We start from the raw sequence: 24,684 nt of genomic DNA, 5'->3' as shown, positions 1-24,684 counted from the left end.
AAAGAAAACAGAAGAGGGCTATAGACTACAATCTCGTCAAACAACTGAGAAATTGAAACTTCCAGGCAGATTAAAACAGTATGGGGGACCGAGACTCGAACTCGGGACCTTTGCCTTTCGTGGGCAAATGCTGTACCATCTGAGCTACCCAAGCACGACTCACGCCTCGTTCTCACAGCTTTGCCTTTGCAAAGGTCCCGAGTTCGAGTCTCGGTCCGGCCCACAGTTTTAATCTGCCAGGAAGTTTCATACCAGCGCACACTCCGCTGCAGAGTGAAAATCTCATTCATAACTGAGAAATTGTCCAACCTTGCAGCAGACATTAGAAAAAGGCGATTAAAATTTTATGGGCATGTCTTTAGGCTTCCCAAAACAAGACTTACGCACAAAATTCTTAAATACATAGAAGGACTTAAAACTGTACCCTGGATACAAGAGGTCAAAAAGGACCTATAAAAAGCTCAGGTAAATTATTAAGATTTTTAGACAGAAAGGTATTTAAACAGAAAATTGACAGATGGGAAGCTAGGTCAGAGAAGGAAGCTCCGAAGAAAGCAGGAACAGAATGGACAGAGGAAAGGAAGAGAGCCCATGAAGAAAAAATAAGAGCAGTGTGGAAAAAAAGGAAAAAGAATCATGAAGCTTTGCGTAATCCAACAGTGTCTAATCGCACTGCCCTGTTGACGGATGCTCTGGACAACGCATGATCGCGAATGCTTTGCCTGCTGGCTCCTGGAGATCGGGGCGATGGACGTTTGTATGTATGAACCGACAACCATATCGCTGCCCGTCAACTGACGAACGGCAACAGGGCAATCCCACGGCCAAGTTTCCGTAGTTAATTGTCGACCTACACAACATTATTTCCTACTGGCATCAGCTACCCGGGGTTAAAATTTTGTGACACAATTTTTCTCCCCATTATGGGGGTCCAAAAATGTATCCATTATTTAAAAGTCCATAACTGGCAAACTAATTGGCGGAGTTGTCTCATCTTTGGTAGTGCAATAGTTTGTAGTTCCGGCAATCGCCATAAAGGTGTTGTATTGCGTTCTTTTGTTTTGTCAAATGAAAGGAAGTCGGTTGTGAAGTAGTATTTTAAGTACAAAAACGTGAATGAGGTTCAACGGCAATGGCGAAATGTGTGTCGAACAGAGCCACCGACACGTTTAACGATTCGTCGCATTCGAGATAAATTTGAAGCCGAAGGCTATGTTAAAGATGTATACAAACAACGATCTGGACAACCTGTAACAGTAACAAGTCCAGCTAACTCACGCCGTGTGTTACAACAATGCACTCGCTCACCACAGAAGTCTGTGAGACAGTGTGCCAGCGAAACTGGAGTGAGTCGCTCAAGTGTTCGGCGAATTTTGAAGACAGCAAAGTGGAAGTGCTACATCCCTTGATTGCTACACGCAATGAACGAGGATCGTAGAATGGAGTACTGCGAGTGGTTTACTAACATGGTGCGCAACGACGAAGAGTTTGCAGAGATTATTGTGTGGTCTGATGAGGCACAGTTCAAACTCAGTGGTACGGTAAATCGCCACAATTGCATCTATTGGGCCGCCGAAAATCCGAACGTCCATGTAGGCAAAGCCGTGAATTTGCCAGGAGTAAATGTGTGGTGTGGGTTGTCTTACCGAGGCTTGATTGGGCCATTCTTTGATGGCACAGTTACCGGTGGGGTGTACCTTCAGAATCTTCATTTTACCTGACATCCGAGACTTGTATGGAGGCGGAAGAGTTTACTTTCAACAAGATGGTGCCCTAGCCCACTACCAAAATCGTGTTAGGGTGTATCTCGACGAAAATCTATCAGGAAGATGGATAGGCCGTAGAGGTGCTGTGGAGTATCCACCACGTTCCCCAGACCTAACTCCTCTGGAATTTTACCTGTGAGGAACACTAAAGGACGTCGTTTATCGACAAAAGCCGCGCATATTGGATGAACTTCGCGAATCCATCGTACATTCATGTGCAAATATTTAACTGAACACGTTGCAGTCAGTTGTTCGTGCTGCAGTTCGGCGGCACCGTTTATGTGTGGATGTTAACGGTGACCATTTCGAACACTTACAGTAATATCTTTAAGTGGGACTTTAAGCTACACTTGCACCAAAAATGAGACAACTCCGCCAATTAGTTTACAAGTTATGGACTTTTAAACAGCGGATACATTTTGTGGACCCCTCTGTATATATATGAATCCTAAGGACTAAAAATATTCCTTTGAAGCTTGAGCAGCATATTATTCCTCCCTTCCCGACTAAACTCGTCTAAAACCCGTTACTTTTGCTAGATCTTCAACTCTAAACGTTAATAATTTGCATGTAACCGGTTCACAAAATGTTAATTTCCTGTGAGTGGCCTCGCCACTGACCATGGTGTTCTGTTTGAGCCTTCCTCCGGTATGCTAAAACAGGTTTTTTGTTGTGTTAAAAGTAACGATTACATTTTCTATTTTTACTTTTTTATTAGGATTTTTTTGCTTTTCATGCTGACCACTGTGTGTTCGCCCGCGCGCTTTTGTGTGTCTGTGTGTGTTTTCTGATTGCTTGTTACGTGTATGTGTGCACAGTTTGTGACTGCTCGTTGTTGTGTTTCAGGGGCGCGGCGTGGGAGGACGTGTTCCTGGACGTGGTGGGCGAGGCGGACGCGCACACCTTCAAGCACATCTCGGTGGCGCGCTTCGCGTCTCGCACGCTCGACATCGAGCTGGAGCGGAACACACGCACCGTCATCCCTTACTTCAGCACCACATTCATCATCATGGCCTTCTTCTCCATCACGTCGTGCATGATGGCCGACTGGGTGCGCTCCAAGCCTTGGCTCGGCTTCCTGGGCAACATCTCGGCCGTGATGGGCACCGGCGCCGCCTTCGGGCTCGTCATGTACCTGGGCGTCGAGTTCATCGGCATCAACCTGGCCGCGCCCTTCCTCATGCTAGGTCAGTCGCTCGCCCTGCTACTCGTCTCATCTTAGCTCTCGTGAATACTTCGAGTCCAGCACATACGTCGAGAGTTGCGCTCAACCTAATTCTGCCAGCCTGTTCCCGAGCTAAGCACCACCTATGTTAGAGGGTGTAGAACGCCCTCCATCCAGGCGTCTATTCCGAAAGTTTACCGCCACAACGGTTCACGATATACGGGAGTTTTAACTCTCTGAGTCCAAACAACACAAAAAAATTAAGTTGGTGCTTAAGTTCGTAGCGTTTTTGTTGTGCATGTTATTATCGTAGCAGCTATGAGTATATTCACAGACTGTCATTTTTTATTTGTTGTTCAATGTTGCTATTTGAGTTTATATATTGGCACTTTGTCATTTGGAGTTAGTGAGCTGTGGATGCTAGAAAATTGAGTCCCAAGTACAGAAATCGTAACATTTCCAATATATTCTTCTGTTTGAGTTCGATAGAGGAGTGACAACAGCGGAGGCAGCCACAAACTTTAGCGCCGAGTATGTAGATAATGCTATTGGGCAGAGCACGGCAAGAAAAGGGTTTTCTCGTTTTTAGGAGGGTCGTTTTGATATTAGTGACTCTCCATGTTCAGGAAGACTTTCGCGGTTTGACGAAGATGTTTAAACGTATTAATCCACAATCATCCACGTCAGTGTCCTCGAGAACCGGCAAATGAAATCAACTGTGATCATTCCACTATCGTGCGACATTTGCATGCAATGGAGAAAGTTCAAAGAGCGACTGTTTGGTTACCACATGCTGTGAACCAACAACACAAAAATTAGTAGCTGGTCATATGAGCATCTCTGCTTACACGTCATCAATTGGCTCGTGAATAACACCGACCATTCCTATCCTGTATCGTTACTGGTGGTGAGAAATGGTATCTTATGCTAACATAACACAGAGAAAGGAATGTCTGAACCCCAGCGCAGTGGCAACTACCCGTACAAAGACCTATGCGCACCCACAAAAGATGATGTTATGCATCTGGTGGAACGACAGCGGTGTGGTGAACTATGAATTGCTTCTCCGAGGTGTAGTACTCACTGTTGAGATTTATAATCAACAACTGAGACAGCTTGCAGACGCACTCCAAGAACAACGACAAGCGAGACTGGGTAAAATGGTGCTACTCCTCGATAACGCCCACCCCCATTCTGCTAGACTGACTAAAACGCTACACTGCACCCACCTTATTTTTCTGATCTTGCGCCCTCAGATTTTTCCACTCTCTATGGACAACCTTCAAGGAACTTCCTTTCCGATGAAAATGAAGTCCGAACATGGCTCGACGGGTCTTTCGCCTCAAAGCCACGTGATTTCTACAGTCGCAGAATCGAAAAATTGTCCCATCTTTAGCAGACTGTTGTAAATAGAGAAGGAGACTATATTGTTGATGGCTAAAGTCCCTGTTACATTAATCTGTTGTGTTTATTAAACTTATGGGAAAACTCTAATAACTTAGGCACTAACCCAATACACAATTTTAAAATACTTTCACAAAATTAACCTTTATTAGTATAGTAAGCAACGAGCACAAGAAGACAGTGACAAAATGTAAACAGTCAATTGGTTTAAGGGGGTAGTTTCACTTTGGTATCGCTTTCCCTACAGTTTTCGACCACGCTTCATTTCATGTGATATATACAGGGTGTCTCACCTAACTCTGCCACCTCAAATACCTCTGGAACAACAATAGATATTCAAAAACGGTTTTCACCATCATCAACGTACGGTGGGGGCTTAGAAAACCAAATACTATGCGAAATTTTAAAACGTAAACAAATACCATTTTCAACACAAAGTTGTGTATTTTTAAATGGACACCCCTGTTATTTCGTATCCAATCAAAAGCATGAAAAATCTCAAAAATAATGGCGTTGGTTGCATCGCAATGTGTCAATTACATCCCGAGAAATTGCGCAGCGAAGTTGACGCTTGAAATAAATGAAGCGCACAGCTAGCGCACGTTCTGAGACACAATCGTGCACCTCACGCTGCCTGTGCCAGGGGCTCACACAATGAGAAGGTATCCACAATCCACATAAATAAACAAGTAACACGAACAACGTAAAGTTAAGTTTTTGAAATTGTAAATGTATGTTTATTCCAGCGAAATGACAACTAGAGCTTCAATTAAAGATAACACACTTGAATTCACTTTGCTAAACACATTTACTACTGTCCTGTCACCCACAAAAACTGTAATGTTGTGCATTACATCCATCATAGAAAATACACCCACATCTTGACCAAAGAAACTGTGTCACGTCACACGGCTGAATGACCTGTCTGACATACCAGTAATTTTGTTTATGGGCCATTGCGTGCAGTTACGAGTAAGATTCAGAGAACAACATTAGGTAACTGACTATCGTCACTTTCATTTAACTTAAACGATGTAAGCAACGCCAGGAAAATCCTCAGGAGCCACAAAATTTAATTGTTCCACATTTACTTTTCATTTGAAGTTGCATCTCCTGCCAGTCATGAGAGCTGCGAAATGTAACCGACATTATTGTGTCCAGCATTATATCACTAATACTGTATTCGACATTGCAGGATTGTTTTTCCTACTGATCTGCATTAACTTCAATTTTTCTGTAGTTAGAACAAGCCGCTATTACTCACTCCAACTAGAAATTCTGACTAAGTTATCTTGCATCCTCCTACTGTCTCTCAGTGACGATACTTCCCTGTGAACAATTGCTTGAGCCTGAAATAGCTGATTCAGATCAAGCACTATACAGAGATCAAAAGTGGGGCTATCACTCTTCCCTGGTGCACTTCTGATCATACCCTTGTCTCTGATGAACGCTCACCGTCTGGGACAACGTGCTGAGTTCTATTACTTACGAAGTCTTCCTGTCACTCGCATATCTGTAAACCGTTCTCTATTCTCGGCTCTTCGTTAACATTCTACAGTAGGAGACACTGTCAAACGCTTTCTGGAAAAAAAGGGTAATAGATACCAAGCACGTCAACAACAAGTAGTGTCCTTTCAATGAAATGTACAAATCAGTGCCCATATGCGCACATGATCGAGTAGGCAGCTAATACAGCCACAGTTCAGTCCATGTAAACTGTACCTAGAGATACATGTTTCAGAGAAATGTACTAAAGCTGTCTGCGTGTAAACCTCAGAAGAGCTACTGCGTGAAGTGCGCAACTATGACCTTTGTTAGCAAAGCGCGCAGGAGCTAGTGAAGAGTAATGCTTAGCTTATGCAGTAGTTTATATGTCATTGAATTACGCCTGTTTGCTACGCGCCACTGACCCACAGCCGCAAGATGGACGTTCCCTGGCACACAGTCGCCTGCAATGCGAGGCCAGTTACGGAGAACGCAGTCCGGATTACTTGCGCAGATGGGATGCCTTCCCTCCGCACTCTCGTCTCGGACACGCAACGCAAGGCCAATTGCGTGGCCCCAGTCACGCACGCGGAAGGCTGAGACAATTAGACCGTCGTTTTCTCCGTCTGTGGCGCGTCTCCTCTGTTGGGGCAGCCCAAGGCACTCAGCTCTTTGTGGGGTTGTCGTGTTCTCAGTCCATTTTCAGAGTGTGCTTACGGTGCATTTACTCAGTGTGGTCTGCTTCTGTAACTACAAGTAAGCATAGAAAAAGGGCAAGTCTCCGTCTTCTGCCGCACAACTCGGCGAATCAGTCGTCTCCCATTCCAGTAACTACCAGAGTGATATACTTAGCGCTAAACTTTCATAGAAAAATTTACTGGAAATGTAGTCCTCCTCGCCATCCAACGCATATTTTGTTATACAGAACAAAAAATCTCTTATTACTTTTCTTCCACTCAGCTGTCTATACTGATTTCATTTGTTTCCTATTGATGTAACAGCAATCACAAATTCACCTTCATCTTAGAGAGCATTGGAGAGATTTATACCGCATAAATTAATAAGAGATGGAATTGACCACCAGTGATACACGAAACAGGTCTGAAAGTTCTAATAGAATCAACGAAAAATTCAAAGGAACGCAAAATCCCCAAGATTGGCGAAGTTTTACGGAAGCTCCGCATTTAGCACCAACTTCAATGCATCAGTGGTACACGAAACAGGTCAGAAAGCTCTAATAGAAGTAACGAAAACTTCAAAGGAACGCAAAATCCCCAAGATTGGTGAAGTTTTACGGAAGCTCCACATTTAGCACCAACTTCAATGCTAGATGCTTTTAGTATCACATGTAACTGTATGCCGCGTCAACGTTGGTGGGAGCAACTTAAAAAAAAAAAAAAATACACAGTCGTCTTTGATGTGCACACGGTGAAATTTGTCAATCTTTACAGTTCATCACTGGTTGGCGGAAACGGAGCGTTACTCATCACAGGAAGTTGCAAACGCGCATTTAATGCATGGCGCAGCAGATTTAGTGCCGTAAAGTCAAACAACTCCAGAGAGAAACGTTTCGTAACAGACGTGATTCCAATTGGAAGAACTACATCACCATGCACAGAAGAGAAAGTGTCTCTTGCAATCCACGGAGAGCTGCATAAGGATCTCGACAAAGAACTGGCTGCACAGAAGAATTTGAGGAGACACTGTTGATCGCACGGGAGAAGATTCATCAATCAGCACCCATAAACTTGCGCATGAAACGCATACTCCGGAAAATACAGTTTGGAGAGTACTAGTAAAGAAGCAGTTACGCGTCTCCCGTGAGCGATCTGAGCAGGCAGTGGGGCCAAATGAACAAACATTACGAGCTAAGGCTGTTACCATAGGTCGAAAGTTGCTAAAGTGAATAAAAAATCGAAATGTTCATTCGAACTGTTGTCTCAAAACCTGCAGTTTAGAATTCTCTAACGTGTGTATAATTTTGTCTCCAAAGGTTTGAGCATCGTATAGACAGTAACATATTGGACAGGTTGTGGGATATTAAAAGGTCGCATATGAGTCATCTTCCGCTAAGCCCGCTTTCGTGACCCACTGCTAGGAATTATTAACAAGGGACTGACTACGCGAAGGCCCACGGACTCGCTTCTAGAAATTGCTGCCACGTATACGTGCTAGTAGGCACGCTGGCATCCTCGCATAGTTGTCGCTTCTTTAGCTCTTTCGTGAGTGACAGCCGACTCTGGCCTTCCGACGTATGTGGAAGTTGGCAAAGAGCTTCTGGCGAAACGCGGGGAGGAGAGGGGGAATGTCCTCGGTTACAACAAGACATTTCTAGAAGCGGCTATGTCGCTTCCCCTCACATCACGGCGCCTTGTGAAACCTTAAGCGCTGACCCCTGCTTGCTATCGGTACTCGAATTGGGAGATTATACTGCGTGTCAGGGACGTGGGGATAAAAGCCAGGCCAGCCGCTGTGGTCAAGCGGCTCTAGGCGCTTCAGTCCGGAACCACGCGGCTGCTACGGTCGCAGGTTCGAATCCTGACTCGGGCATGGATTTGTGTGATGTCCTTAGGTTAGTCTGGTTCAAGTAGTTCTATGTCTAGGGGACAGATGACCTCAGATGTTAAGTCCTATAGTGCTTAGAGCCATTTAAACCGTACAAGCCAGGTCAAATTGTTTCTTCTCCTTTAGTTTTCATGACGAACACTGCTGCGATATCTACTCACCGTACTATCTTCTTCAGTTCACGATTTTTGTTTCTTTCTGTTTCGATGTCAAAGCTTTTCCCGCAAATACTTCTTTCCTTTCCTTAAGTCTCTTAAACTGAAACCATCATATAGCAAATGTTGTGGGGAAGTCAACCAAAGTTTCCCTTTTATTGGCAGAACACTTAGAAGATGCAAAAAATCTACCAAAATGAATGGCTTCACTACACTTGTCCGTCCTTTTCTGGATTGTTTCTATGCGTTTTGCATCGTCGCATGAAGTTGCGGATAAAGTGTGGTGGATAGGATCAGCGAGTTGGTGACAATCATCAAAACAATGGCGTTTTTCGTTGCGAAAAGATCTTTTCATGAAATTTGCATCACCATCTGTCCACTCAGAATGCCAAAATATTCTGTTGACTTCCACCTACATAGTGATAAATTGCCGATTGGATTACATAAGAAAAATTAGAGGTCGCACAGTAAGATCTAGGCCTTCATTCTTCCCAAGTGCTATTTGGGAATAGAACGACAGAGAAATATTCTGAAAGTCGTTCTACGCATCCTGCACCAAAAACTGAAGTACGAGTAGTAGGATAAACGTGTAGATATGGATTTAGAAAAATGGGTTCCAGCGGTAGTCGATTTATAGACGTTTAGAGTTTGCCAGTCGTTCTTCATGTTTAACCCACCTCGGCCTGTATTCCCGGATCGTGATATTTGCTTCTGCTTTCGGTTCCACTCGGATACCTTCATTTATTTTCCTCTTTCCTCTTCTGTACTCGTGATACACTGAAAAGTTCTCATATTTGGACTTTTGATCCAAAATACTGATCGTCTGCTAATCGATTCTTAGTACGATAAAGTAAAAACGATCTGACCATGTAGAATACAGCTCATCCTTGGTGACCTGAACAACTTTTCATAATTTTGAAAAAGCGTAAACTTTTGATGGTTTATGTTTGTATTGGTACAATAGATCTGTGAGTAGAAACTTTGTAATTTGAAGCGGTAACGCTCAATTGAAAACGGTCCACTCGTCGAACGAGAGTTGCGATTTCGGTAGCAGCCTGCGTTCTTTATTGTAGAAGACGGCTACATGTACATGGGAAATATGTCTAGTATTTCAGTAATATTTTAAATTTGAATTAAATCAGTCTTGACAGCTGTAGAATATTTATTGTCAATGGTAACTGATTTCATCTACATCTACATCTACATGGGTACTCTGCAAATCACATTTGAGTGCCTGACAGAGGGTTCATCGAGCCACCTTCACAATTCTCTATTATTCCAATATCGTATAGCGCGCTGAATGAACGAACACCTACATCTTTCCGTACGAGCTCTGATTTCCCTCATTTTATCGTGGTGATCGTTTCTCCCTGTGTAGGTCGCTGTCAACAAAATATTTTCACATTCGGAGGAGAAAGCTGGTGATTGGAATTTCGTGAGAAGATTCAGTCGCTACGAAAAACGCCTTTCTTTTAATGATTTCCAGCCCGAATCCTGTATCATTTCTGTGACACTCTCTCATATATTTCGCGATGATACAAAACATACTGCCCTTCTTTGAACTTTTTCGATGTACTCCGTCAGTTCTATCTAGTAAAGATCGCACACCGCGCAGCAGTACTCTAAAAGAGGACGGACTAGCGTAGTGTAGCCAGTCTCCTTAGTAGATATGTGACATTTTCTAAGTGTCCTGCCAATAAAACACAGTCTTTGGATTGCCTTCCCCACAACATTTGCTATGTGTACCTTCGAATTTAAGTTGTTCGTAATTGTAATTTCTAGGTATTTAGTTGAATTTACGGCCTTTAGATTTGATCTGCAAACAACCTAAAACGGCTACTCAGATTGGCTCCCAAGTCGTTTATATAGATAAGGAACAGTAAAGAGCCTATAACACTACCTTGGGGAACGCCAGAAATTACTTGTGTTTTACTCGATGACTTTCCGTCAGTTACTACGAACTGTGACTTCTCTGACAGGAAATCACAATAACTGAGACGATATTCCATAAGCACGCAATTTCACTACAAGCCGCTTGTGTGGTATAGTGTCAAAAGCCTTCCGGACATCCAGAAATACGGGATAGATCTGAAATCCCTTATAAATAGCACTCAACACATCATGTGTATAAAGAGCTAGTTGTGTTACACAAGAACGATGTTTTCTAAACCCATGTTGACTGTGTGTCAAATGGTTCAAATGGCTCTGAGCACTATGGGACTCAACATCTTAGGTCATAAGTCCCCTAGAACTTAGAACTACTTAAAGCTAACTAACCTAAGGACATCACACACACCCATGCCCGAGGCAGGATGCGAACCTGCGACCGTAGCAGTCCCGCGGTTCTGGACTGCAGCGCCAGAACCGCTAGACCACCGCGGCCGGCGACTGTGTGTCAATATACCGTTTGTTTTGAGGTAATTCATTATGTTCGAACACAATATATGTTCCAGAATCCTGTTGCACATCGACTTTAATGATATGGGCTTCTAATTAAGTGGATTACTCCTAGTACCTTTCTCGAATAATGGTGTGACCAGTGCAACTTTCCAGTCTTTGGGTACGGAGCTTTGGTCGAGTGAACGGTTGTATATGATTGTTAAGTATGGAGCTAATGCATCTGCATACTCTGAAAGGAACCTAATTCGTATACAGTCTGGATTAGAAGACTTGCTTTTATTAAGTGATTTAAGTTGGTTCACTACTCAGAGGACATAAACTTCTACGTTACTCATGTTGGCAGATGTTCCTAATTCGAATTCTGGAATATTTACTTTGTCTTCTTTTGCGAAGGCATTTCGAAAGGCTGTGTTTAGTAACTCTGATTTGGCAGTACTCCAGATGTAATGAACTGTGTAGACAAATAAATGATTAGAATTTCGGAAAAATTGGATGATTTATTCACGAGAAAAAAGCTTTACAATTTGAGCATTTCAATAATATATTGGTCCAGCTGTGGGCCTTATGCAAGCATTTATTCGGCTTTGCATTCATTGATGGAGTTGTTGGATGACCTCGTGCCACATTCTGTCGAACTGGTGCGTTAGATGGCCAACATCCCGAGGTGGTTGGAGGACACTGCCCATAATGTTCCGAACGTTCTCACTTGGGGAGATGTCGAGCGACCTTGTTGACCAAGGTAGGGTTTGGCAAGCATGAAGACAAAGAGTAGATGCTCTCGCCATGCTCGGGCGGGCATTATCTTGCTGAAATGTGAGCAGAGGATGACTTGCCATGACGGCAACAAAACGGGGCGTAGAATGTCGTCGACGTACCGCTGTGCTGTAAGGGTGCCGCGGATGACAAGCAATGCTATGAAAATAAGTTGTACCCCAGACCATTAGTCTGGTTGTCGGGACATACGCCGGTGACAGTCAGGTTGGTATCCCATCGCTGTCCGAAGTGTCTCCAGGCACGTCTTCGCTAGTCGTCGGGGCTCATTATCAAGCTGGCCTCATAACCGAAAACAATTCTACTCTAGTCAATGAGATTCCAGGCCCGATTACCAGCAAATACGTGCCTGGAGAAACTCTTGCCCGCGCCGAGATGCCAGCGTGACTGTCGTCCGCCATACGGTGCGAAAACCAGGGTGATGGTCTTGGGTGTCATTTCTTTTCACAGCAGGACCCCTTTGGTAGTGATCCGTGGCACCCAAACAGCACTGTGGAACGTCGACGATGTTCTGCGCCCCGTTACGTTGCCCTTTATGGCAAGTCTTACTGAGCTTACATTTCAGCACGATAATGTCCGCCTGCACACGGTAAGAGTTTCTTAAGTTGTCTTTGTGGTTGCCACACCCTACCCCCTCCCCCCCCCCCCAGCTAGATCGCCAGATATCTCCCCAATCGAGAACGTTTTGACCCTTATCGGCAGGGCCCTCCACCCAGCTCTGGATTTTGACACGACATCCCCCAGGAAGATATCCAGCAACTCTATCAATGAGTGCTGTTATGCCGGAGCCAAGGTAGCCCCTGAGGGACGGCAACCCATATTACAGCACAGAGGATGGTGTTGTCTATGTCCAAGGCGTACCAAAAGCACCATGGTAAACACCGGCTATTTACATACGAGTACAAGGTAATGAAAACAATTGCGGTCGCAGGTTCGAGTCCTGCCTCGGGCATGGATGTATGTGATGTCGTTAGTTTACTTAGGTTTAAGTAGTTCTAAGTTCTAGGGGACTGGTGATCTCAGATGTTAAGTTTCATAATGCTCAGAGCCATTTGAACCATTTTGAGGAGGAGGAGATTAGTGTTTAACGTCTCGTCGACAACTAGGCCATTAGAGGCGGGGCACGAGCTGGGATTAGAGGAGGATGGAAAAGACATTAGGCTGTGCCTTCTCAAAGGAACCATCCTGCATGTGCCTTAAGAGATTAAGAGAAATCACGGAAAATCTAAATCAGCATGACCGGACGCGGTTTTTGCACCGTCGTCTTCCCGAATGCGAGTCCAGTGTGTATGAGGGTAGTAAAGTTTGGAACATGGTCATAAACGATGGGAACCCATTGTGTAAATTCATTGATGTCTCGTGGCATAACTAGCTAGAATAGAGTCAGAATGTTGAGCTGGGCGTGTTTTGCGCTTAGAAGCGTGTCTCTTTGCGTTACTCACACTTGAAGGAAATAAACCTCGATCCTTGTTCTCGCGAAGTCTTCTCTTTGCCACGGACCTGTGGTAAGTGACGTAACAAGGTATTACCGCGCCTAGAAAGCCTTTCTAGGAGCTTTCCCTCTTCTCCTGCTAAGGACGCCCACGTGATTACGTAAGGCGCACAGCGGCTTCCTGCATTGCTGCCGTCGTGCGGTAACAGCCGGCTTGAACTTCCGGAAACCCATTTGTCTGCTCCTGCTTTCACTCAAGGTGGCGCTCCGGCCCCGCCGCGTCCCACATACCGGCTACAGCCCAGGCAGCTAAGCGTCTCCATTTGTTTACACTCATCTAAAAAATGGTTCAAATGGCTCTGAGCACTACGGGACTCAACTGCTGTGGTCATAAGTCCCCTAGAACTTAGAACTAGTTAAACCCAACTAACCTAAGGACATCACACACATCCATGCCCGAGGCAGGATTCGAACCTGCGACCGTAGCGGTCGTGCGGTTCCAGACTGTAGCGCCTTTAACCGCTCGGCCACTCCGGCCGGCCTACACTCATCTAGCGGCTTTGTCGGAGAGAGAGCGGTCCCGCCGTCACAACGAATGAAAAAAAAAATAGCTGTCCGCTGCTTACCAGTTTCAACCACCACCTCGTACATCGTCTTCCTCTTCTTTGACATTACATCCCACCGTGCCTATTTGTCCCCTCCAACAATTTGACACCATACATTTCAGTTCTCTGCTTTTCTCTTCCGTCCTCAGATCTCCGTTTGAACGAGGTCTTTAAAGGCTTTGTCCATCCATCTTTAGTCTTGGGTGATCTCCAGATTCATGGAAGATTTGGGGAACGTCGAGGATGAACCTTGAGTATCCCGATTCGATAGAAATTGACATCGCTATGGCCTCAAGTCGTCAGCTGCAACGTGTTGGCGATACAGTCGCCGGCGCTGGACACACAATGCTCGTCCTCAGCTTTATCACATATTTTATTTTCCGACACTGTCAATCTTCACACAGATTTTGTGATGTTTTCTGTACCGTTCTATAACCGCTGGCCGATGTTGAGATGATGATTACTGAGCGAAACTAGTTACAAAGTGGACTATGAATAACTGTTGCAATCAAAGATTATTTTAAATCCTAGATTTGCATTGCTTGATAGCCATGAAAACAGCCATGCCTTCCATATACGTTTAGTATCCTCCACTACTAACCACATTGTACGTTGGAGTTCCCATTTACCGTAAACTTGACACCAACCATCCTATCATTTATTAATCCTCGTACTCTGCCGCACTTCTGCCAGCACCTCCTCTTACGCTTACATCTATGTACTCTCCATATCTACTCCTCCCTCTACCTCACCACAAAATCTGCCCGGAGATCAATCGCCACTTCCATCTTTAATAGATTTCTCAACCTCTCAATGTTAGGGTGCCCTTCCTCTCACTGTTCCCACCCCACTTCTTACTCTAATATTTCAAAATCTTGGTTCGGTGTCCTCATCCCAAACTCTTCCCTCCCACATCAACAGTCTCCCCTTCACAACCTACCGGAAGAACTGTTTATTTCCTGTAACTCCGTTAAAGTTAAGTGCGCCATTTTCATAAAGGTTAGCAACTGATTGTAAACAATAAAGTGGCCGAGCGGTTCTAGGCGCTTCAGTCTGGAACCACGCGACCGCTACGGTCGCAGGTTCGAATCCTGCCTCGGGCATGGGTGTGTGTGCTGTCCATAGGTTAGTTAGATTTAAGTAGTTCTAAGTTCTAGGGGACTGATGACCTCAGATGTTAAGTCCCATAGTGCTCAGAGCCATTTGAACCATAAACAATAAAAATATTTTACTTAAAATCTTCAGTTCACTGACTCTTGCTTCAATAATTGTAAAAGCATGTACATATTTTGTATAAGTACTTGAGGTTATACTACCAAACCCCCATCCTGATTTCTCAAATAATTAAACTCCCACGTGTAAAAATATCATATCTCCCGAACTATGCTGGTGGTGGGAAGTTCCTATGGGACCAGACTGCTGACGTCATCGGTCCCTAAGCTTGCACACTACCTAATGTAACTTAAACTAACTTACGCTAAGGTCAACACACACACACACACACACACACACACACACGCCCGAGGGAGGAACGATGATGTAAACTGAAAGGCAATTTTTCTGTTTCTTTCATAGATCTGAATATGGTTGTTGGTGAACCGAAATCGGTTACGTAGCTTGTACTGGACTGTACTCCGACCAAGGTTATTAAAATGTGTAATACTAATACAGACTGCTGTGTTTCCTTCATCTGACGATGTCAGGCTTGCAAATTTTATTAAATTTCTTTTTGTCTGATTTTAGACTGTGCTCTTTTAGATACCTGCAACAAACACAGCTATTTCCTGGCCACTTACACCTCTTATTGGCTCTGAGTATTCCTTGATTTCAATTTAGCACTCTTTGAATCTAGCTAAAGAACAATTTTGTTGTAAGAGAGAAGTGAGAACAACAAAAATTACCGATATAGGTTCGGTCTCAAAATAACCATTGCTTGAAGATTTTGTTAAATTTTGAAGCTAGAATGTCATATTTTGCTTGGTGAAAGGTTTGCTTTCGTACTGCTAAGCTCATACGAGGGATCCTACTCTAACGAAGACCTGCATTAATTTCCATTAATACTGTATAGGGTCATTATCTGCATATTTCTTAAACGGTATGCCATTTATCTAGTGGCAAAAATTTAATGAAATCTGTGTCTCACTGTAACATCGGCCATGAGAGATTTCATGTAACTATTTTATACTGGTAACTCAGTTCGTTGTAAACAGTGACGTTTCCCCATGTGATGGTTAGCACACCGCTATTTGTAACTGGTACATATCAAAACTGCGTAGATGACGTGATTAACTTTGTGAAGGGAGTGCTTGTTTTTGAACTGCTCGACGATCTGCTCTGCATTCTTATCGTCTTATCTCTGGCTTTTACCTTCACTGAAACAGCACTCGTGCGTATGAAACTCTGCACGCAGGTAGCCGTGTAAGCCAGAATGCGGTCAGGGAAACTCAGCCTTCCGTTTCCTTTTCCTTCAGCCGAAGAAACAAGCCGGGAGGCGGACAACTTGTTTTCTGCACAGCGTGAGTTCTCTGTTTCTGAGCTTCTGGTCTCCGAGCGGATGTCGCACACTTGTGGTGAAAGCTGGCATTCTTTCCACACTGGTACTAGCATGCTTAAGTCTTTTTATTGAAAGCTAAAAGTATGTCTTCGTTTCAGACATTTGTCGACGATAAGAAGCAATAAAACGTCCTCGGTTCACAAGCCTCATTAAACTAAGTTAAAATTCAAGCTTTCGAAGATGATAGCCGCCATTCTAACAGTGAGGATTGCAGTAGTACCGTAGAAAAGACATACTGTACCACGTGAGGCTGTTGAATAAATTATTTTTAACTCTACGACCGGTTTCGGTCACAGGCCATTTTCTTGTAAAATCTAAAATAAATTATTCAGCCGATTCCTATAGTACAATATGGCATTTCTACGATTTATCAAAGTTGTGGAACAGAACCAACAAAAACTGTTTTGAACAGTAGTCCTCCAAGCTGTAGATTATTACCTTAATTTAATGTGGCTTAAATTTCGCCAACTTTCTATTGTTGCCCAGACATCCGTTTCAGTGCCATTTACTGGTAGGCTCCGATCTACTGCAGTCCCTTTTGCTACCGATTTCTTTCTTTCATCTGTGCTAGATCGTTGTTACGAAATAAAAATCAATTCCCTTTTTGTCTTGCGCTATACACTCTGAAATATTTAAATATCAAGATTAAAACCAGTGTGTCGACTACTAGCCTTCTAATTACATATCTTAAAATATCTGTACTATGTCTTGAATTTCTCTGATGTTCAGCTCAACGCATGCCATTCTTTTTACTGTATCATGACCATTTCTACTTCAGCTTCCGGAAACCATCATGACTAACAAAATTTCATTGTGTGTATTGCCCCGTATGATACTTCATCGTATGCACTGTTTGCAGAAATCATTACGTACGTTGTCTGGTGAACTTGTTAAATTAGTGCTGTGTCTTGGATGGATTGCCGGCCGGTGTGGCCGTGCGATTCTAGGTGCTACAGTCTGGAACCGCGTGACCGCTACGGTCGCAGGTTCGAATCCTGCCTCGGGCATGGATGCGTGTGATGTCCTTAGGTTAGTTAGGTTTAAGTAGTTTTAAGTTCTAGGGGACTGATGACCACAGATGTTAAGTCCCATAGTGCTCAGAGCCATCTTGGATGGATTCGTAAATGAAAATATGTAATGCTACCCATCTCAGGTCAAACTGATGTGGGACTGCCATCATATAAACGTGGGAGTGTTGTCAATGATCACAAGTCTTTGTTCTGTGTAAGTAAATGCTGTAAATATTCTTTTCATTTGACGATAGTTAACTGTAATAAACCAGGCAGTTTTTATGTACTTTTTTCCTTGCTTTTGTTCCTTGTTCCACCGGCTTGAGGAGCACTTCAATTAGGATCTGTCCAGAGACACTAAACCTAAACATATTCTCGTTTCGCGTCAATTGTGCCGTCATTAGTCACGAAACAAAATTTTAGTATCATCATGGAGGTACAAGTTCCGTCTCTACGACTACAGGAATAGCTGTTTGCTTGCTTGTCAAGCGCGTTTCGCTTCCTCTATTGTTGAAACATCTTCAGTGACGACTTTATGTGTTCCTTTTCACATACCCGTCGTAATGGGTTAGTGTATAGTTGTAATGATTAGTCTACGACCTTATTTTCTTGGCATTTGTGTGCACATTTCATAATTATGCTCTTTTTCATCAGATTGTCTTTAAAACATGTATTTTTTTCTTTACATAAAATGAGAAGAGTTTTTACAGTTGTAAAATGCGCACACAGTACCAAGAAAAGAACATCCCAGACAATATAGAACGCACACTTACCATATCTGTGCATATGTAAAAAGCACCGAACGAAATCTTCCCTGAAGATGATTCGAAAATATAAGAACTGAAACACATCTGGCAAGTAAAAAAATCGCCTATCATTTACAAAGATACCAATATTCTAAATATATTCATCGATTTGCAAAATATACGCTCTTTACTACGTTTCCCTGGCGTATTCCATATGCACTACGGGCTCGTGGCTGCTTGTTATACAGAATGTAAAACGCAACTAATCTGAGTTTGGCCTCTCCCGCAGGGATCGGCATCGACGACACATTCGTGATGCTGGCGGCGTGGCGGCGCACGCCGGTGACGCTAACTGTGCCCGAGAGGATGGCGCGGACGCTGAGCGAGGCGGCCGTCTCCATCACCATCACCTCCTTCACCGACATGATCAGCTTCTGGATCGGCATCATCAGCCCCTTCCCCTCGGTGCGCATCTTCTGCATCTACACAGGTCAGTATCCGGCCCAAGTCACTCATATTCTTCTCTTAAGTCACCACTCGTTGCTAGTTTTGTGTTGTCTCCATCATCGACATGATCAGCTTCTGGTTCAGTATCATCAGTCCCACCACCTCAGTACACTTCTACTACATCTAAATTGGTTGACAGCTAGCCCAGCCCATTCACTCAGTTTTCTGAAGTCACCAGTCTTTACTGGCTTGCTATTCTTCGCCATCACCACTACCTCCTTCAGCAGCATGATTAGTTTCTGGATTGGCATCATCTGCACCTTTCTCTTAGTGCGCATCTTGTGGATCTACTCAGGTCAGTAGGCAGCTTAACACAATCACACTTTTGTCTTAAATCACCATTCTTTACTAGTCTGATTTCTTCTCCTTTACCATTATCTCATTTTCTTACATGAGTCATCATCAACAGACCCTTCCCTTCAGCATGTATCTTCTGCATCTACACAGGTTTGTGGCCAGTCCAACCAGCTCACGCTCTTCTGTTAGGTCACCAGTGTGTACTAGTGTAGTGATGTTATCCATCACTTTCACCTCCTTCACTAACATGATCATCTTCCAGATGAGCATCCTCAGCACCTTTCTCTCAGAGCACATTTACTGCATCTACAAAGGTCAGTAAGTATCCAAAATAATCAGTCACTTGTCTTATGCCACCACTCTGCACTAAACTGATTTCTTCTCCCTTACCATTTCCTCCTTCACTGACATGATCAACTTCTGGTTCACAATCATCAGCCCCTCCATTTGGTAGGTTTCTTCTGCACCTACAGAGGTCAGTAGCCTACCAAAGGCACTCTCACTCTTAAGTTACCACTCATTACTAGTTTTGCGTTCATCACCATTACCTCCTGCACCGGCATGACCAGCTTCTGGATCAGCCCCTTCACTGTGGTGTATATTTGCTGCATCTACACAGGTGAGTAGGTAGCCAACACAGTTTCACACTTGTCTTACGTCACCACTCTTCACTAGTTTGACTTCCTCTCTGTTACCATTACCTCATTCATTAACATCATCAGCTAACCTTCGTCATGCCTCTTCCGCATCTACACAGGTCACTAGACAGACCAATGCACTCAGGTTCTTCTCTTTAAGTGACGACACTTTACTGGTTTGGTGCTGTCCTCTTTCTCCCACCTTCCATTAAATATTTCGTCTCTATGTATCTAAAACCGCCAACGTCCTCTACGATTTATTCAGCATACCCTAGTCTTTATATGCCCTTGCTATTTTTCTCCTCTGTCGCTCCTTACAGTGTCATGCCATAGAAGATGTCCCATTAATGAATCCCTTCTGGTAACAGTATTCTGTAGACTTCTTTTCTCAAATATTATTTTTAGTTGCAATGAAATAAATAAAGTGTAACGAGTATGAAATGAAATTGGGCGATACACATAACCAGGTGAATGGATTGTAAATGGACCAAGAATATTCTTTGCTGGATCACAAGAAATAAGAAGACTGGGATGATGAGCTAATGGAAGAGGTACCAGTGACATTACGAACCACAGAGTCGCAGCAAATGTGTATCACTGAAGACTATAAAGCACGGAAAGGTCCTGTTGAGTCCTTAATTCAGCAGTGGGTGGCAAATGGCTGATTGCGATGGTGAATAATAACCTAATGTTCAATATAGGTGCTGCTCCTTTAGGTAATACTAATTCTGTGCTATGGTAATGGACAATGAAAATCACATTAGCTCAGGTATTTGCTAAATGGAAGTGAATAGTTCCCTACAGAATGACGCTGGACGCACGAGGTAGAAGAGATTGCAATTGCCTGTGCTCTCTTCAAGCAGGCAAACCTGAATTACTGCGTAAAATTTACTTACATGCTATTTAATGACTAACTTGAATCTTTTCGATAGTTCAGTATCAAAGTCTTGCCATCGCACTCACCTCCCCAGTGGATACGTTATCTCAAATGGTTCAGCTACAGGGAGTGGACAAAAATGTGGAAATCCCTAAAACACATTACCAGGCCGAATTTGGTACAGGAAACCAGTTGGCCCTGAAAACAGCTCCCAGACGTCTCGAAGTGGATAAATACAGATTCTGTATTGTTTTCGAAGGGAATATTATACCATTCTTCCTGCAAAATGGCTCAGACAACTACGATGCAGATAGATAACGATCACGCACCATTCTCTCCAAAGTAGACTAGAGTAACTCAATAATACTAAAATGTAGTAGCTGCGGTTCAGGGAATGATGCTACCATTCATCCTCGTGCTTACAGAGCCCGTTCTGGACAATACGAGCTGTGTGTACATGGACCCTACCGACTCGGAACACAGCATCAGCTTTGGGGAACCAAAGTACCAAAGGATAGACCTGATCAGCCAAAATGGTCACATACTCCTTTGCAGTAACGGGAACTTACAGAGTAACCATGGAATACCACGACATGGCTACCCAAATCATCACCGAAAACCCGCTTTGTTTCGTTCTTGGGACGCAAATACACATTTTCGTCCGCGTCGGGTTAAAAAAAAGGTTCAAATGGCTCTGAGCACTATGGGACTTAACATTTGAGGTCATCAGTCCCCTAGAACTTAGAACTACTTAACCCTAACTAACCTAAGGACACCACACACATCCATGCCCGAGGCCGGATTCGAACCTGCGATCGTAGCGGTCGCGCGGTTCCAGACTGTAGCGCCTAGAACCGCTTCGCCACTCGGGCTGGCTCCGCGTTGGGACTTTCCCTTCATGAGGTACAAATCTTCGATACGGTGCCTCTTGATTGAAACACCAAACACATCGGCTACCTTGGTTACGGAAGCATTTATCATACAAGCGCCAATTTCCCATGTTCGAAGTCACTTAGTTCCAACAAAATGAACTCACCTACAAGGAACACTGTGCTGACCATTGACGTCATTGCACAGGTGCCGTTCGGGGTCAAATAAAGCAGCACAACCTGCAGGCTTGTCTAACATCTGCATTTATATCCAAGCATGCATTTCTCACAGCGTTTCCATATTTTTCTCAACCTCATATTTCAGTCAGTAGTAGAGCGGAATCTTCTAAACAATCCTACAAAACATCGCGTATCTCGTGCCACAGAAGCACTTTTATTGGTCTTCGGTTGGAAAGAGCTATCTGATGGAAAATAAATCCTCGAAGACGCCGATGGATACTGAAAAGCTCAACCAGAAAAAGAAATACGGTGTGTAATGCGCCCTTCCCTTTCTACAGCAAGTGAACCGTCTCATCTTGCCCAGTTACAAGGGGCCCTGTGATTTTACTCGCATCCGAACCAATGTGAGTAGTTGCAGGAAGACAGCGCACTATCACTGCAAATACCGCCTATTCTGCTTCATGTTAACATCAGTACTGGGTGGTTATAATTAAGGTCCACCTACTCACGGATATCCAGTGTGGTCTGTAATTACCATATGGCAGCGAAACTTGGTAGACATATTAATGCGTCAATGCGAAACCGGTTTACGCTGGAAAAAATTAGTTCCAGTTTTGACCAAAAGGTGCTAATCTGGCGCTGTACAGCATTTCTCCGATGCTCATGTTGAACAAACTGTGTGAGCGGCGGTTAATACTAAAATCAACATTATGTCTGTCTCACTTGTGTGATCTTTTCTGCCCGCGTCCCGTTCTTAATCCGTTACGTATAGAAATATTTCTATACATTTTTCTTGCAGTGCCAGGTTTGCTCCTGATGGCCAAAATTGGAACTAGTTTTTTTGTTTTATTTTAGCGTAAATCAGTTACGCATTAACGCAGTAGAATATCTACCAAGTTTGCACTGCGATGCAATAATTACAGCCCATACTAGACCTCGGGTGACTAGCTGCACTTTAATTGTTAACTACCCGGTAGTTACCCTTTGCTGTAGATAATTTTCTTACTCCGCCAAAGCTGTGGGCCACCTGACATGTGTTATGTGGTGGATTTTTGCAGGCTTCGCCGTGTGCTTCACTTTCCTGTGGCACATAACGTTCTTCGCGGGCTGCATGGCCCTCTCGGGATACGCCGAACAGCGCAACCTACACTCCTTCACCTGTATGCGCGTCCTGCCCGTCTCAAAATCAGGTGAGTCTTCGCTTCTCTCTCCTCTCGTTTCCTCATATTCCAAATGCAGAATTTCCTGCATTAGTTAGTAACGTACACTACCGCGCATTAAAATTGCCACCAAAGTTAATAAATACGTAATTTTATTTGCTGTGCTTATATAATTTAATAATAATAAGAAGAAACGATTAAATTTGCTGGGGGATTTGGTGTATAGAGGGTGAGAAATTTGGCACACGTATCAGCTGCCTCTGGTAGCAACAGTGGATCTAATCCTCCTCGGCATGAAGTAGAACTGAACTAGAACGACACAGGCGGGTACGTCATTGCACACAGCTTCAACTCTTTGCCAGAGTTCATCAATTGTAGGAGCTGCAGGATGGTTGTGTGGCAGTCTATTTGCAACAAATGACCAGATGTTTTCAGTAGGTGAATGACACTGTAGGGCAAAAAAAGGAAAAACGCACTTCGAAGGAGTCACCCAAATGAGACGGAAATCGGTAGATGTGATGTACATGTACAAACGAATGATTAGAATATCAGGAAAATTGGAAGATTTTTCAAGAGAAAGTTTCACAAATTTAGCAAGTCAGTAAAGTGTTGCTCCACTTCTGGCCCTTAAGTAAGCAGTTATTCTGCTTGGTACTGATTGATAGAGTTGGTGGATGTTCTCCTGAGGGATTTAGAGCCAAATTCTGTCCAACTGACGCGTCAGATCGCCAAAATCCCGAGCTGATTGGAGGGCTCTGTCCATAATGCTAAAAGTGGGGAGAGATCCAGTGGTCTTGTTGGCCCAGGGAGGGTTTCGCAAGCACAAAGCCGTGTGCGGGCGGGCATTATCTTGCTGAAACGTAAGCCCAGGATGGCTTGCCACGAAGGGCAACCAAACGGGATGCAGAACATCGTCGACGTACCGCTGTGCTGTAAGAGTGCTACGGATGACTACCAAAGGCGTCCTGCTGTGGCGCCCACGACCATCACCCCTGGTTGTCGCGCGGTAAGGCGCTATTCGGGGCGTCTCGAGGCACGTCTTCGGCATGGAACTTCATTAACTGGAGTGGAATAGTCTTCAGTGATGAGTCTCGCTTGGAAGTGAGCCTAGATGACCAGCGAAGATATGCGTTTAAGAATTCACGTTTACTGGACATTTTTTCCTTGTTTTGAACCATCTCTCAAAATATCGAATACCTTTCTCTTAATATCTGATACTTGTAGATGTGTCTGCCTTTCAACCCGCATGAAGTTCATGTAATCAAGCAACTGCAGCACGTCTCTAAAATCCAAATCTGGTCCGGAATCCGCGCTTATAGCATCCCCTTCTATTTTGGTAGTATTTTCTATATTTTAGCTTTATTGAACTGAGTTTTTTTCTTTTACTTACAGAATCCCACATTAAATTTTTTAATAATTGACCTCATCGCCTTTTTTTTATGGGTGACGGAACGCTATAAATCATTTTTTTTTTGCTTTTTGTGCTGTATGGATAATATTCCGAGAACATAAAAATCTATCTGATCAGTAAATAATATACAAGACACGAAACTGGAATCTTATATATGTTTTGTTATTTATTCTTGCCTCGAGCATAACATTTGATAATTCCCCAAGCATACACTTTTCTTACATGCTGCGTAAAATTATTTCAGGTAATTACGCCACATCAAACAATAGCTTTTACGCCCCACGTAATGGCGGATAACAGTAAATGGGGGAGTTCGTTACAGTGGCGGCTGTTTCTTTCTACTGCTGAACGCGGATTGATTTTTTTTGTTGGCCTCTCCATTTTCCTAAAGAAATGAACATGGAGAGACTAAATTAAGTCTCAGCTCTACACATCGTGGACGATAATATCTTTAATGTAATACGTAACGTTATAAGTGTTGCTATATTGGAGGTGCAAAACAAAACGGGGATACTGCACGCTGCATATTTATAATCCATGTAAATTAGATCATGTGACACAAGGCGACTTCGCAAATTCACATTTTATGGTATTGTAACACGCATAATTTATCGATGGCATTGTATTTGTCAGAAACAGTAAAGGACCTAGAAGATCAACTGAGATGAATGGGTTGCGTTTGGAGGG

General features: G+C 43.6%; 1 protein-coding gene across 2 annotated transcripts in view; it reads left to right on the top strand.

Moving 5' to 3' along the window:
- Positions 1-24,684, top strand: part of LOC126175404 (patched domain-containing protein 3) — a 410,507-nt gene that overhangs the window by 363,865 nt on the left and 21,958 nt on the right. For both annotated transcript variants that reach the window (XM_049922197.1, XM_049922198.1), the window contains 3 exons: positions 2,613-2,953; positions 18,348-18,548; positions 22,485-22,616. In XM_049922197.1, coding sequence (XP_049778154.1) covers positions 2,613-2,953; positions 18,348-18,548; positions 22,485-22,616 — 674 coding nt within the window. The remainder of the gene's footprint in view (positions 1-2,612; positions 2,954-18,347; positions 18,549-22,484; positions 22,617-24,684) is intronic.

Source organism: Schistocerca cancellata, chromosome 3, assembly GCF_023864275.1.
Source record: "Schistocerca cancellata isolate TAMUIC-IGC-003103 chromosome 3, iqSchCanc2.1, whole genome shotgun sequence".
In the NCBI taxonomy this organism is placed as follows: Eukaryota; Metazoa; Arthropoda; class Insecta; order Orthoptera; family Acrididae; genus Schistocerca; species Schistocerca cancellata.
This window is presented reverse-complemented; position numbering and strand designations above follow the sequence as displayed.